The sequence below is a fragment of the Misgurnus anguillicaudatus genome, chromosome 3, assembly GCF_027580225.2.
Source record: "Misgurnus anguillicaudatus chromosome 3, ASM2758022v2, whole genome shotgun sequence".
Taxonomy (NCBI): domain Eukaryota; kingdom Metazoa; phylum Chordata; class Actinopteri; order Cypriniformes; family Cobitidae; genus Misgurnus; species Misgurnus anguillicaudatus.
The window spans coordinates 34228685-34241490 of NC_073339.2; the positions used below are offsets into that span (position 1 = coordinate 34228685).

Below are 12806 nucleotides of genomic sequence, written 5' to 3' on the forward strand. Positions count from 1 at the left end.
CCCATGTCCGTGTGGACTAGGCCTTAGTCTACGATTTACACTGATGGGCAACTTCTCTTTCTATTTCCGGCTTGACCATCAGATGCCGGGTAATCATGGCAGTGTGAATGAACAAAAAATCAAAGTATCCTGGAAAAATCCCGGATGCCTTTCCCGTGTATTTTACGGAATGTCTGTGTGAAAAGGGCTTATGTGTGTTCCCTTGTATTGAACTCATGACCTTTACATTGCTAGCGCAATGCCCTACCAATTGAGCTACAGGAACATTTTTTGATTTTCGTAGAGAAATTTTCTCTCACAAGTATGCGTATTAAGCTGTTGTACTCAATGGTTCTGCTGTTTGTTTTAAATCCTCACTTAAACGCTGTCTCTTAAACCTTGTTTTAAGACTCAAACATACACACACATAAACATTTATACAGCAGTAACCTAAAATGCTTACTTAAAATCTCTCTCTCTCTCTCTCTCTCTCTCTCTCTCTCTCTTGCTCTCACGCACACACACACACACACACACACACACACACACACACACACAAACAGTGTCTGGCTGGTGTGAGGAAGAACTTACAAAGAAGCTGAATCAGTTATCCAGTGAAACTCTAATAAGAGTAAAAAGCAGAGAACTTTTTGAGCTATATTAATGTGTGTGTGTGTGTGTGTGTGTGTACAGCGTGGTAAAGCTTTAAAATCAATCTGTTGTGTGATAAATGAACATAAGGGGAGTGATGGAAGGTAACTGCTGAGTGTTACTCCGCTGCTAAGCGGGTCTCACATTCGTTAATGTACTTTCACTTCAGTCTCACTTATCTCTCTACCTCTTCCTCTCTCTCTCTCTTTTATTCTCTTGTTACTTGTCCTTAATTATTATTTATTCATACACATCATACACAAAACTATACACAATTTTTTCACTGGACTAAGTATGAGAAATTAAACTTGTGGTGTTTACACTATACATCTACTAAAAGAAATTTAAATAAAGAAATGTCAAGTGTTTTTAAACAAACGTCAAGTAAACTGCAGTTTTATGATCAAAACAGAGATGGCGATAAATGAATGACGATCAATATGGCAAATAAACACGCAAACAGTTCCCTTAAACAGAACTTAGCATTTTGTCTATAAGTGTACGGTAATAGATTTAAAGCCTCAAGCTTTGACCAAACGTCTGTATGTGAATATTTTTGTCAGCAGAGCCGGATTAGAATAGGAAATCCTCATTTTACCATGCTTCAGTGAACAGATCCACAAATCCTGTCTCTTACAGTAATCTCGCTCTCTATATATCTCCTAACTTTAATGCCTTACCTGGAATACAAATGTGTCTCTTTAGTGATCCAGAAGACATGCCGGCTTAGATGATGTTCTCTCTCTCTCTGTCTCAGACTGGTTCTCTCATCAGTGTCTGATTACTTTGCGGCCATGTTCACCAGTGATGTCCGAGAGGCCAAACAAGAGGAGGTCAAAATGGAGGGTGTGGACCCAGATGCATTATGGGTTTTGGTGCAGTATGCTTACACAGGTAAAATGCTTTTCTCAGACGCTGTTTTTTTGTTAGACAGGCACATTATAAGGATCATGATTAAGCAGTAATTTATGAAATTAAAATTAATGAAGATCTAAATTGCATTTTGCTGATTATTAAAGGGGCCATACCATGAAAATTTGGCCTTTTCCATGTTTAAGTGTTATAATTGGGTCCCCAGTGCTTTTATCAACCTAGAAAATGTGAATAAGATCAACCCAGTATCTTAGTTCTGGTAAAGCATTCTCCACAAGCATGTGAAATAGGGATGCACCGATAGGATTTGTTTGGGCCGATACCGATTCCGATTTAAACAGACAACTTCTGGCCGATACCGATGCCGATACCGATATTAAACACTTGTATACAATACTATACAGTTGGTCTAATAGCTAGTTTATTTCTGCATTAAATAATTTTTACTGAACATGGATTGGATCTAATTAACATTCAACTGACCAACATAATAAGAGAGGCACAAATTAAGCTCAAACAAATATAATAAGACAGCATGACAACCTTCAAAGGTGGTTTTTGCTATTCAGCATTTATTTGATAAACAACATTAACTCATTTTTTGAATATAATGGATTTCTTTATGCAGTTAATTAATAAACAATCGGTATCAGCCTTTCTCGTGCTATTGCCGATATGCCGATGGTTTCAAATTCATCAAAAATCGGCCGATAAATATCGGCGGCCGATACATCGGTGCATCACTAATGTGAAATAATAGGTCATGGAAATTTGGCTCCCCTTGTGATGTCAGAAAGGGATAATACCACCCCTTAATCTGCACTATCCAACCACAACACTGCCACTTAGTGCAAAGATCAGGTCATTTGCATTTCAAAGGACACACCCAAAACGGCACATTTTTGCTCACACCTACAAAGTGACAATTTTAACATTTTCTAATAAATTATTTATATGATAAAACATATGTGGGAACACCAAATATTTATTTGGCATCTTAAAAAAGTCTTGTGAAATGTCCCCTTTAAATCTGGTGCTTTATCTACGTAGACAATGTGTGCAAAGACAAACGCTATCAGTGCATTTAGTTTAATTCTTAGCAATTTTTGCTAATTTTCTTTTTTCTGTAGGGCGTCTGGAGTTGAGGGAGGATACTATTGAGAGTTTGCTGTCTGCGTCTTGCCTTCTGCAGCTATCTGCAGTGGTTCAGGCCTGTTGCAGTTACCTAATGAAACAGCTTCATCCTTCCAACTGTCTGGGCATTCGCTCTTTCGCAGATGCCCAGGGCTGTTTTGATCTCCATAAGGTTGCACATAACTACACTATGGTGAGGCTCTGCACACACCCACACAGTTGTTATGCACTCTCCTAATTAGCACAAACGATAGGCTGGCAGAGCCAAAAAGAGTTTTTACTTCCAAAACGGAAGTTTTGAGAACACTAAACCCCTTTGTTTTTTATCATCTGTGAACACCCAGTCTTAACCTCCTTTTTCTACTTTTATCTTTTACCTTTCATTCCTCCTGTGTTTACCTTTCCTTCCAAAATAACACATTCTGAAGGATCTGCTGCAGTTCACCGAGCCAAGACACATGGAAGTGAATTATAGTGCCACTATTGTGCATAAGCCTATATGATATGCTTGAACTATAACATACTGGACCGACTCCAGCCTTCAATATTGTACCCATATGAGCAGTTTCTGTAGGTGCCTGCGTCCATCTCTGTGTCGGTGGATGTGCATTTTGGGTGTAACGATACATGTTGTATCGAGATTTAAAATATAAAACTGCATCTATATGATTTGCGATATAGGGCCCTATTTTAACGATCTAAGCACATTGTCTAAAGCGCACGGTCTAAACGGGCGTGTCCGAATCCACTTTTGCTAATTTAACAACGGGAGAAATGGTTTTTGCCCCGAGCACAGGGTCAAAAAGGGTTGTTCCTATTCTCCTAATGAGTAATGGGTGTGTTTGGGGCGTAACATGCAATAAACCAATGAGAGTTTCAGGTCTGATCCCCTTTAAAAGCCAGTTGCGCTGGCGCTGTGTCTAATCCCTATTTAGATGACGGACTTTGTAAACTAAAAACCTAAGCGGAGGAAGAAGACCCCCAATTTAAGATTAATGTTAAATAATTGTGTCGTTTTCACTTGTATTGACTTTTTTATTTTTTTATTAAAACCTTTAAAAGCTGTTTTCTTTTAGTCATGTAAGTAAAAATAGCAGGCTTTTAATTGCTGTACATGTAATTGATATCCTACATAATCATTGTAATCTCATAAAATAATTTGCAAATATGCAAGAAAAGGTTTGTACTCTAAAAATACAAACAAGAGATAAAGAATTTACAAACGTGCGGAGAGCCGAAGCGTTTCAGCACTCGGACAGCGCCATGTTTTTTTAAAAGCATTACTTAAAAAAAAATTCTCATCTCACCATATCCACAGGTTCAGAGTCATCATATAAAATAAATTTGTGGGAAAGCATTTAAAAAATATTTAAAATTAGATGCATTTGTTTAAAGCAACGCATTAATTTACTTACCAGACTACAGGTGAAGCAGCTCTTTACGCCTTCTAACGTCTCATAATTGGTCCTTATTTATGTCCAAGAGACTCAATAATAGTTTTTTACATTTTAATCCTTAAATTGTTCATATTTAAAAGCTTTTTGTGCTGATGCGCATCCATGTGTGTAATAAGCAAACCTGCCTTGTCATCCCGTTTATAGGCGCATATTTCTAACGCGTTCATTAAATAACAAGAACTCTATTGCGCCGTATACTTTAGACTTTAGACCAGGTTTTAATTGGTCAATGGCGTAGTCTATTTTAGTTGCCTCAAAATAGCAACACGCCAAAAATGCGCCTGAACACACCTCGTTTTGAGACCAGAACCCATGGGCGCAATATTGGGCGCAAATGCATTTGCTATTTAAACAACGTGGCGATAAACGTGAAAATGATCATTGCGTTGAGTTGAAACTAGAAAAAGGCACTTGCATCGCGCATTGCTCTGCATTGCGCCGGGTGTATGACAGGGCCGCAAGTCATCTATAGAGACAGGAGGGCTTTATGATGAGAGTAAACACTGGCATTCAAGTGAATGCGTTGCGACGCATGAGAACAACATGAGAGTAATAAAATGGACACCGAATTTGCGGAATTGAGAAGTTTGGGAAAAGTAATTTTGACACGCTTTCTGAGCTCATCTAAAGCCGGAGCGCACACTAAAAGAGCGAACGTCATTTAAAGCGGCGCTACTCAAAGTAAAAGCGCTTACATAATTTAAATCACCATATCGCATTTATTTTAAGCAATATGAATTGTCAAAGCATTTTAGATAATGTATTCTCATCATGTACTTAATTGCATTAGCCGGAGAAAGAAGACAGTGAGCACCGGCACAGCCTAACTAATGTCTGCATTAGAAACACTGTGTGAGAAAATGTTTACAAGTTCAGAGACAGTACTACATCAAACCACTGTAATTATAACTATAAAATGTAATGTATAATAATGCAATGGGTAAATATTTGTGGGTCCTGATAATGCCAAACATCTGATTTTACCAGTAAACATAACATTATTTAATTGTAGAGTGTGAAAAAAGTGAGTAAAAGGAGCAGTATTTTCAACTTCAGAATAATGATTATTTTTATGTGGGTGTCACCATTGTCCTGTATTCAAGTTCAAATTCTATTTAAGTAGACACCACCCCAAGTTCATAAAAATAATCTTTATTTTGGTTTAAAAAACCCCTATGCATTTATTAAGGCTGTTTTTTACAGCAGGAAAGTTTCCCGAACAGTGCGAATGTGTTTAATTGGACATGCTACTGTTCCTCTTTGGACATTTTCCGCTCTGCATTTGATGTTCCAGTGTTCCAGAGGGAAACTCATTCAAGAAAATATAACCCATAATAGCCCGCCCACAGTTCTCAACAGGGGGGTTGTCATGGAGACTGTGTTGAAAACTTGCCTGATTTTCCGTCACGGCTTCTGTTTCCTATCTGTCTTTTCTCGCCTTGCTTTTTATTTCACCTTTTCCCTGCCATCCCTCTTCCAACAATGTGATGATGTCTGCTGCCCTTGCTTGTCCACTTTGTACCCCACATCTATTTATTTGGATTGAAAGGGCTGTGCTGTGATTGCCAAAAAGCACATACATACATCACTAAAATCCAAATGACCCCAGTATATGTCTTCGGACGATACGATACATTTTTGAAAAAAAAATATTATTATTTTGAGCTTATTTATTGATTTATCATTTTGTATTATTGTAAACATACAAATCAGCTTTGCAAAATCAGATATGGCAGCACGTCGGAAACATCGGTTCTCATTGGTTCTTTTAGCATGTCTTATCACGAAACATGAGAACCAATGAGATTTGATGTTATCAATGTGCCACCATATTACTGAGCTTATCTCTTACCATAACCCCAACCATAACCCAATTCTAACCCCAACCTTAAACCCAAGTCTTAACCCTCAAACAGCCCTTTAAATGGGTGCCAGAAAGAGAGGACAGGTCAAAATGTCCTCGCATTACTCTCCTTATTCTCACTTTGATGGTCTTACAAAAAATTGGTTCTCACAAAGAAAGCTTACACACACACACACGCACGCATGCACATAAAGTCTGATGCTTTGCAGTACAATGAATGTTAATGTTACGACCACATCCTGTTTCCTATTAACCTCTCTCTCTCTCTCTGTCTCTATAGGAGCACTTTATGGAGGTCATGAGGCATCAGGAGTTTCTCCTCCTGCCGGCGTGTGAGGTAGAAAAGCTGTTAGCCTCCGATGACATGAACGTTCCAGAAGAGGAAACCGTGGTAACGGCCCTGCTTAGCTGGGTCCGACATGATGCACCCAACCGTCAATCACAACTCCCAGACCTCCTCGCTCACATCCGCCTACCTCTGCTTAAACCACAGGTCTGTTGGGTTTTCAGCCCTTTATCTGTCCATCACTAAGTCAGTCGGTAATACAGTACAGTATGCCTTTTATTCTTCTGTGCTTGTACCTGATTGGACTGCCATACATCTACATCAGAAATTCACTGATCTGCATGTATCAATACGTTTATTCGTTTTATTCGTTAATACGTTTATTCAGTAGGCATGTAGTAAGTTTGTCAATCGCTAAATGCTGAATAGCCTTTGACATTTTCCAAAGTCCTAAGCAAGTCCTCTGCGGCCATCTTGATGCCGTCCCCAGACTGCTATTTCTAGTCATGCAAATAGAGCTCCTATCTACTTGAATGCAAAACACTTGAAACGGGTTTGAAGGTAGTTTGTTAAACATCTTAGGAACCTGCCACAGTTCTCCTATGCATCCAGTTGACTGTACACACTGATTTCCACAGCATTTGTTTTTACCTACTATGGAAGAGTTAATGGGTACCGTCAACTGTGTGGTCACTAGGGGTGTGATGAGATCTCGTGCGATGTGAGATAAAAATGTACAGTATTGAGGTGAAATGCTGTGTTGTGATATCAGCATAAAGCATAAACCTTTTACAGTGCATGCATTATATTGAGTCTTTTACTCTGTGCGCTTTTTTGTTTGGGCTTCACTTCTGCGTGTGCTTTTTTGTTCCAAAAATGTTCATTTGGGAACTCATATAAAGTCTCAGACGGGTTGTGTTTATCTGTTAATTATTCACATGTTAAGCGTCTCAGCAGTTTAAACCCTCACTTTGAGTTTACATGATTTAATATCTGCATGTCCTTGCTCAGGAGTTATAGTGGCTGTATCATTTCTATTATAAAGAATTGGACAAATATGAAAGATTTAAATGGATTTAAATGTTGTTTGGTCAAAAGTAGGTGTTTTATTAATTTAAAATGAAAGCAAAAATAACAATCGCGGGTCCGCTGGCACCCTCTGCAGGCGCCGATAATACATAATGCTGGTTTGTATTACATATTAAAAATATATATATATATATATATATTTTATATTACATTTCCTTTGGTGTGTAGGTGTGTATTAGTACATGTTAACGATATGCAAAAGGTACAAACCCCAAAGTTAACGATGACGCGAGTTAAGGGCTTGTTAAAGTTGTGCGTAGGTCTATGGCATAGCCGCGACGGGGTAGGTTCCGCGTCGGTTTTCGGTTTTCATTTATACCTTTGAGTCGTCATCCGCGTCACCGCGTCCGTGCAAACATACGCGCAGACCGCTAGTAGCCAGTATCCACGTGTGTATCCACAGTAGCAGTGTGGCCATCAGTTAAGAAGCAGCTTGGCAAGTTATCCCACAAACGAAGAAAAAACAGAAACTTGTTGTGTATGATTTGAGAAGACCAGCAATGATGGAAGTAAATAAACAAACAGCGACTTGTTGCAGTTTGAGTTAAATCACTCCTCAACTCACAATCAGGGACACAGCCATTTTCAAATCGATGAGTTTTGTACAAAATCTGTGAATTTCAGGAAGAGAGTGAAATCTGGAGCTACAAAAATGTACGGTATGTGGAAAATAATGTGCTTTTTTAACCATAAACCACGCGAACACATTATATTATACCAAATACACAAAATAACGTTGTTTTTAGCAATGAAATAGGTGCACTTTAAACCCATGATTTACTCACCCCCAAGCCGTTCGAGATGCATATGTCCATAATTTTTTAGACAAACAAATTTTCAGTTATTATAGAAAATGTCTAAATGTAAAGTTAAGGGGTCCGCTCCTTCAAGTCCAAAAATTATTGTACATTAAAGCTCACATAACACATGCTGTTTCTGCATTTCTGTTGTTAATCTGGAGTACCTATAGAGTAGTATGACATCCTTATATCTTTGAAGAGTCTTTAGTTTAATCAGATTTATAAAAGAAAGATTAGCTTTACTGATTCTTTCCAATAACGTACGAAAAAATGAAGACGGAGGAGTTACTACCGCGGGAGGAGCGAGTACGAGTCATGCAACACTATACAACACTGTTTAACTTATGATTCACTACATGATTGTGTCATTTATACCAGTGGTTCTCAAACTGGGGTCCGGGGCCCCCAGGGGGGCCGCGAGATGGTGCCAGGGGCCCCAGTTTTATGACATTTTATAAAATACATTAATTTATCATGGATTCTGTGAAATTAAACCAAAAAAAAAAAAAACAACAAGGCAGCACTACTTTGTATAATTTAATGTTTTGTTTAATTAAAATGTGAAGTTTTAGAACTGTTTTTGTCATAAATTTTCTTTGGGGGGGCGCAAAGGAATGCACCGTACACAAAGGGGGCCGCACGCTGAAAAAGTTTGAGAACCACTGATTTATACAATATGCACACGCTTATTTCCAACATAAGACAGAAGTCTTACTGCATGCAATGACCCAGTTGGGACTTTTCAATGAAATCCAGAGCATCAAACACACAAGCAAAACTCTGCTGCTACCCCAGATAATAAACTATATCCATTGCTGGACCCGTAATCGAAAAAAACTTTCCAAAACTTGTACGAACCATGGCAAAGTGCATTCGGCACAGAAATACTCTGTTACACTCCCAATTGCTTTTTTGACACTGCCTACGTTTAGCATGAGGAAACAACTCTTAAACAGTGTTAATAAGTGAGAATGCATGAAATACCATTGAACCACCCCTTTAAATTACTTCATTACCAATTACAATCCTAGATTATGTGATTTTAGTTCCCGATTCATATATTTTATCATTGAGGTTTTTTTTAAAGTGTAAAAATCTCGTCTCGTTCTCGTGAACCCAATCTCGTGTCTCGTTTCGTGTCTTATTACACCCCTATTTGTATCATCATTTATTCTTATAAATTTGCGAAAATTACTTTAAAATGTGTATTCTTTTCTTTATGGCGACAAAAGTTGACAAAACACATTGACTGTTTGTTCAATAAATGCTCTTTAATATAAGACTTTCCATCCCCTTAATATCACTGGGCTGTAGTGTAAGGCTACTGGCTAAAAACATGAACAAGACCTTTGATATGAACTACCACAATCCATTTTAAACCATTTTATGTCGTTCTTAACATCTGCACCTGCATTGCTGTGGCCATAAAACCTCATTACTCAAGGGAGATAGGGTTGAACATTAAAATATCAGTTCCAATAGCCAGTTCATTATTAGCTAGCTATAAAAGTGTTAACAGTTTAACTAATTGTTACAAATTTGCACAGCGTGGTTCTATTCAAGCTATTGGCCTTGCAATTTTCAACATTTCAAGCTTGTGTAGCTTGAATTAGATCATGTAGAGCTCCATGTAGAGTTTGAGGTTTCCTGCTGCAGTCTAGTTTGTATGTGTGTGTGAAGGTCAATGCATTTTCTGCTAGGCTATGTGACTTTGTACTCGGTGATGGGATGTGTTTGGAGCCTGGTGGTGAGTGTGATAAGATGTTGTTGTGGCTTGTCTTCGCTTCTATTATATTCTTAACATCTTTCACACACAGACACACACTCAATTGAAAGTTTCTTTTGGCTTATACATCTTAAATATATAAAAACACCCTCCTCGGACCACGTCCATCTGTTCTGATCATATGCCATTGTTATCACAGTTTTTTAGTAAATAAATCAAGAGTTTGTTATTGTCGTCAACTGAGAGTGCTTTCATTTCATTTTGCACATTTTCATTTCAATGCATGATGAATTTGAACTGCACCTTTCTACCTTTATCTCTCTCTCACTTAGGTAAAAAAGAGAGAGAAAATAATTCCAGGTGAACGTTTTCTCATTCCTGGCTACTCGAGTTTTGTTCAGTTCCATCTAAATGTAAATCGGTTGTTCTGCTCTCTTCACTGAGGAAAAAGCTTGCTTTCCCATGCGCAGTCCGGCCGGCTCAACCGCGGAACATTAATTTCTTTCCATCGTGTTTTTTTCAGTTTGCGCGTTGAGCGGACATGATCGATAGGAGCTTATGACAGATGTATTTGTTCGCCGCATGTGACATAGGCTCTTTGTGAGAGAAGAAAATCATTAGCTTTTGTTTTAGCACAGAGAGAAGAAAGAGAAAAGGGGGGTGGAAATAAGGAGGAATAGGGTGATGGATGGAGAGTGAGAAGGAGGTGGCGTTGTATGTGTGGGGGAATATTGGAGCTCTAACTCTTTCCCTAACGCTGTGATGGATGTGATTATGGATTCAGTAAGATGATACTTGACTACTGGTGCACACACAGACACGCACACGGTATTTCATATCTCAAGCAGCACCAAGCAATGCAAATGCTGATGGAAAATGTATCATCCTCATTGTTGCGTGGGCATCTGCGGGCATCTGCATGCATGCATATGCATATTTTTTGCAGATTTGCATAGAGGGGTACATGTGATCTTACCAGCCTGATCTAATAAGAATTCTTACATATTTTACGCGTTGGCTAATTCGTATTAATTGGTACAAAATTAATAATTGAAAATAACAATAGCGAAACCCCACCCCTAACCCCAACGCCACACGGGCAAAAGCAAATCGTACAAAAATGTACGAATCTGATCATACCAACTAATACTAATAAGCCACCTAGTAAATATGTTGGATCAGAGCAAGATCTCGGTGTATTGGCACAAATGCAGCTGATGTACGTACACAGGTGTGTGCATGACTCATCCACATAATGCTTGTAATGCATTATTATTTTGAGTCAATTCATTCAGTTCATTCATTACATAATGTGATGCAATCGATTTTGCTGCGTTGCTAGTCTTATTGATTTGTTGTTGTTATCTTGACAAATAATTTTTTAAGATCTTGATCGTACCCGGCACCCCTACTAAAGAGTGTCTTTATGGGGCTATCTGTTCTGTAGCAGAATTCATTTCACTGTCATTACCGTAACTGTCTACGCCACCCTTCTAATTAAAATCCTCTCCTTTAAGCAGCCAGCCGAGGAAGAAGATAAACAAGGCAGATGAGAGGAAGAATGTACAGGGAGAATGCTTGTAAAGAGGTGTCATTATGGGAAAACGTCACAGGAAAGGGGAAAGAATAACAAATGCACTATTTGATGGTTATGTATGAGGTGGTAATGATTTGGAGCTGTACTCCTAGCAGGAAATGGGTTATGTGTGTGTATGTCGTCGTTTCAGCTTCTTTAAAGCTTTTACTCAGGAGCTGTAACCTATATAAGAATCTCTACATTGTTTTTTTAGAGGTCCAGGGTGATACTTGCACCCCCTCACTGGGAATCCCTCCTTTAAAAAGGATTGTAGGTAGGATGTAGGTAGGACCTTTTGTTAGATGTTTCACCAGACGCTTGTTTTAGTCCCCCGAGTCTTCTCCTGAGAAGCTGAGATACATTCAACACTGTCAGGTTATCAAAGCGTATCTTTAAGTGGTCAAAGTGAGAGGTTTGATTTGGAGCCTGTTGTATTCTGTAGCTCTTGCGGCTATGAATTTTTAAGATGTCCTGTCAGAGAAGAAGTACGGTTATGGGAAATCTATAGTATTCTCAGACACAGGCAAAAATGTTTTTAAAAAGTATTTCAGTTTCATTAAATTTTTTTTAAGTGGACACATCAGGAATTCAAAAGGTCGATGAACAGTAAGTTATTAAGGAATCATTAATTTATAGTGAATTTTTTTTTAATGTTCAGTTGCTTATGACAATTTTTTTTTGATGGCTAGTAGTTTTTGACCTTTCAAATGGTGCTTTTTACAATGCATAGTACGGCTTTGTACTGCTCAGTTTTGGGCGGTTTTCCAGAGTAACATAATATTAAAGGAACACGCCCACATTTTGGGAGTTTGGCTTGTTCGCCGTGTCCCCCAGAGTTAGATGAGTCCATACGTAACTTCTCATCTCCGTGCATGCTGTAACTCTGTCTGACGCAGCCCCCGCTAGCTAGACTGGAAGTGAATAGCTTCAGCTAGCATACTGCTCCCAATAAGTGACAAAATAACGCGGACATTTTCCTATTTGTGTGTTGTGATTTGTGTGGTCGCACCGTGTGCAAGTGGCGGGGTCGTGTGGGACACAGCCATCTTTTAATAGTATACATACTGGGAACTATATTCTCAGAAGACGAAGCACTGCTTAATGGGCGGAGAAGCCCCCTGGTGAGGATCAGAGAGTTCGGTCAGAGTTGTGCAAATCACTCCGCCCATGTAGCAGTGCTTCGTCTTCTAAGAATATAGTTCACAGTATAGTATACTGTTAAAAGATCGCTGTGTCTCATATGACCTTGTTATTTGTACACGGTGTGACAAATCACAACACATAAATTGGAAAATGTTCGTGTTATTTTGTCACTTATTGGGAGCAGTATGCTAGCTGGAGCTATTCACTTCCAGTCTTTGTGCTAAGCTA

The 12806-nt window shown here is 38.7% G+C and overlaps 1 protein-coding gene across 6 annotated transcripts in view; it reads left to right on the plus strand.

Moving 5' to 3' along the window:
* klhl5 (kelch-like family member 5) overlaps positions 1-12806 on the plus strand; it is an 82411-nt gene that overhangs the window by 51483 nt on the left and 18122 nt on the right. For all 6 annotated transcript variants that reach the window (XM_055205638.2, XM_055205637.2, XM_055205639.2 and 3 more), the window contains 3 exons: positions 1388-1524; positions 2634-2830; positions 6239-6451. In XM_055205638.2, the coding sequence (XP_055061613.1) occupies positions 1388-1524; positions 2634-2830; positions 6239-6451 (547 nt within the window). The remainder of the gene's footprint in view (positions 1-1387; positions 1525-2633; positions 2831-6238; positions 6452-12806) is intronic.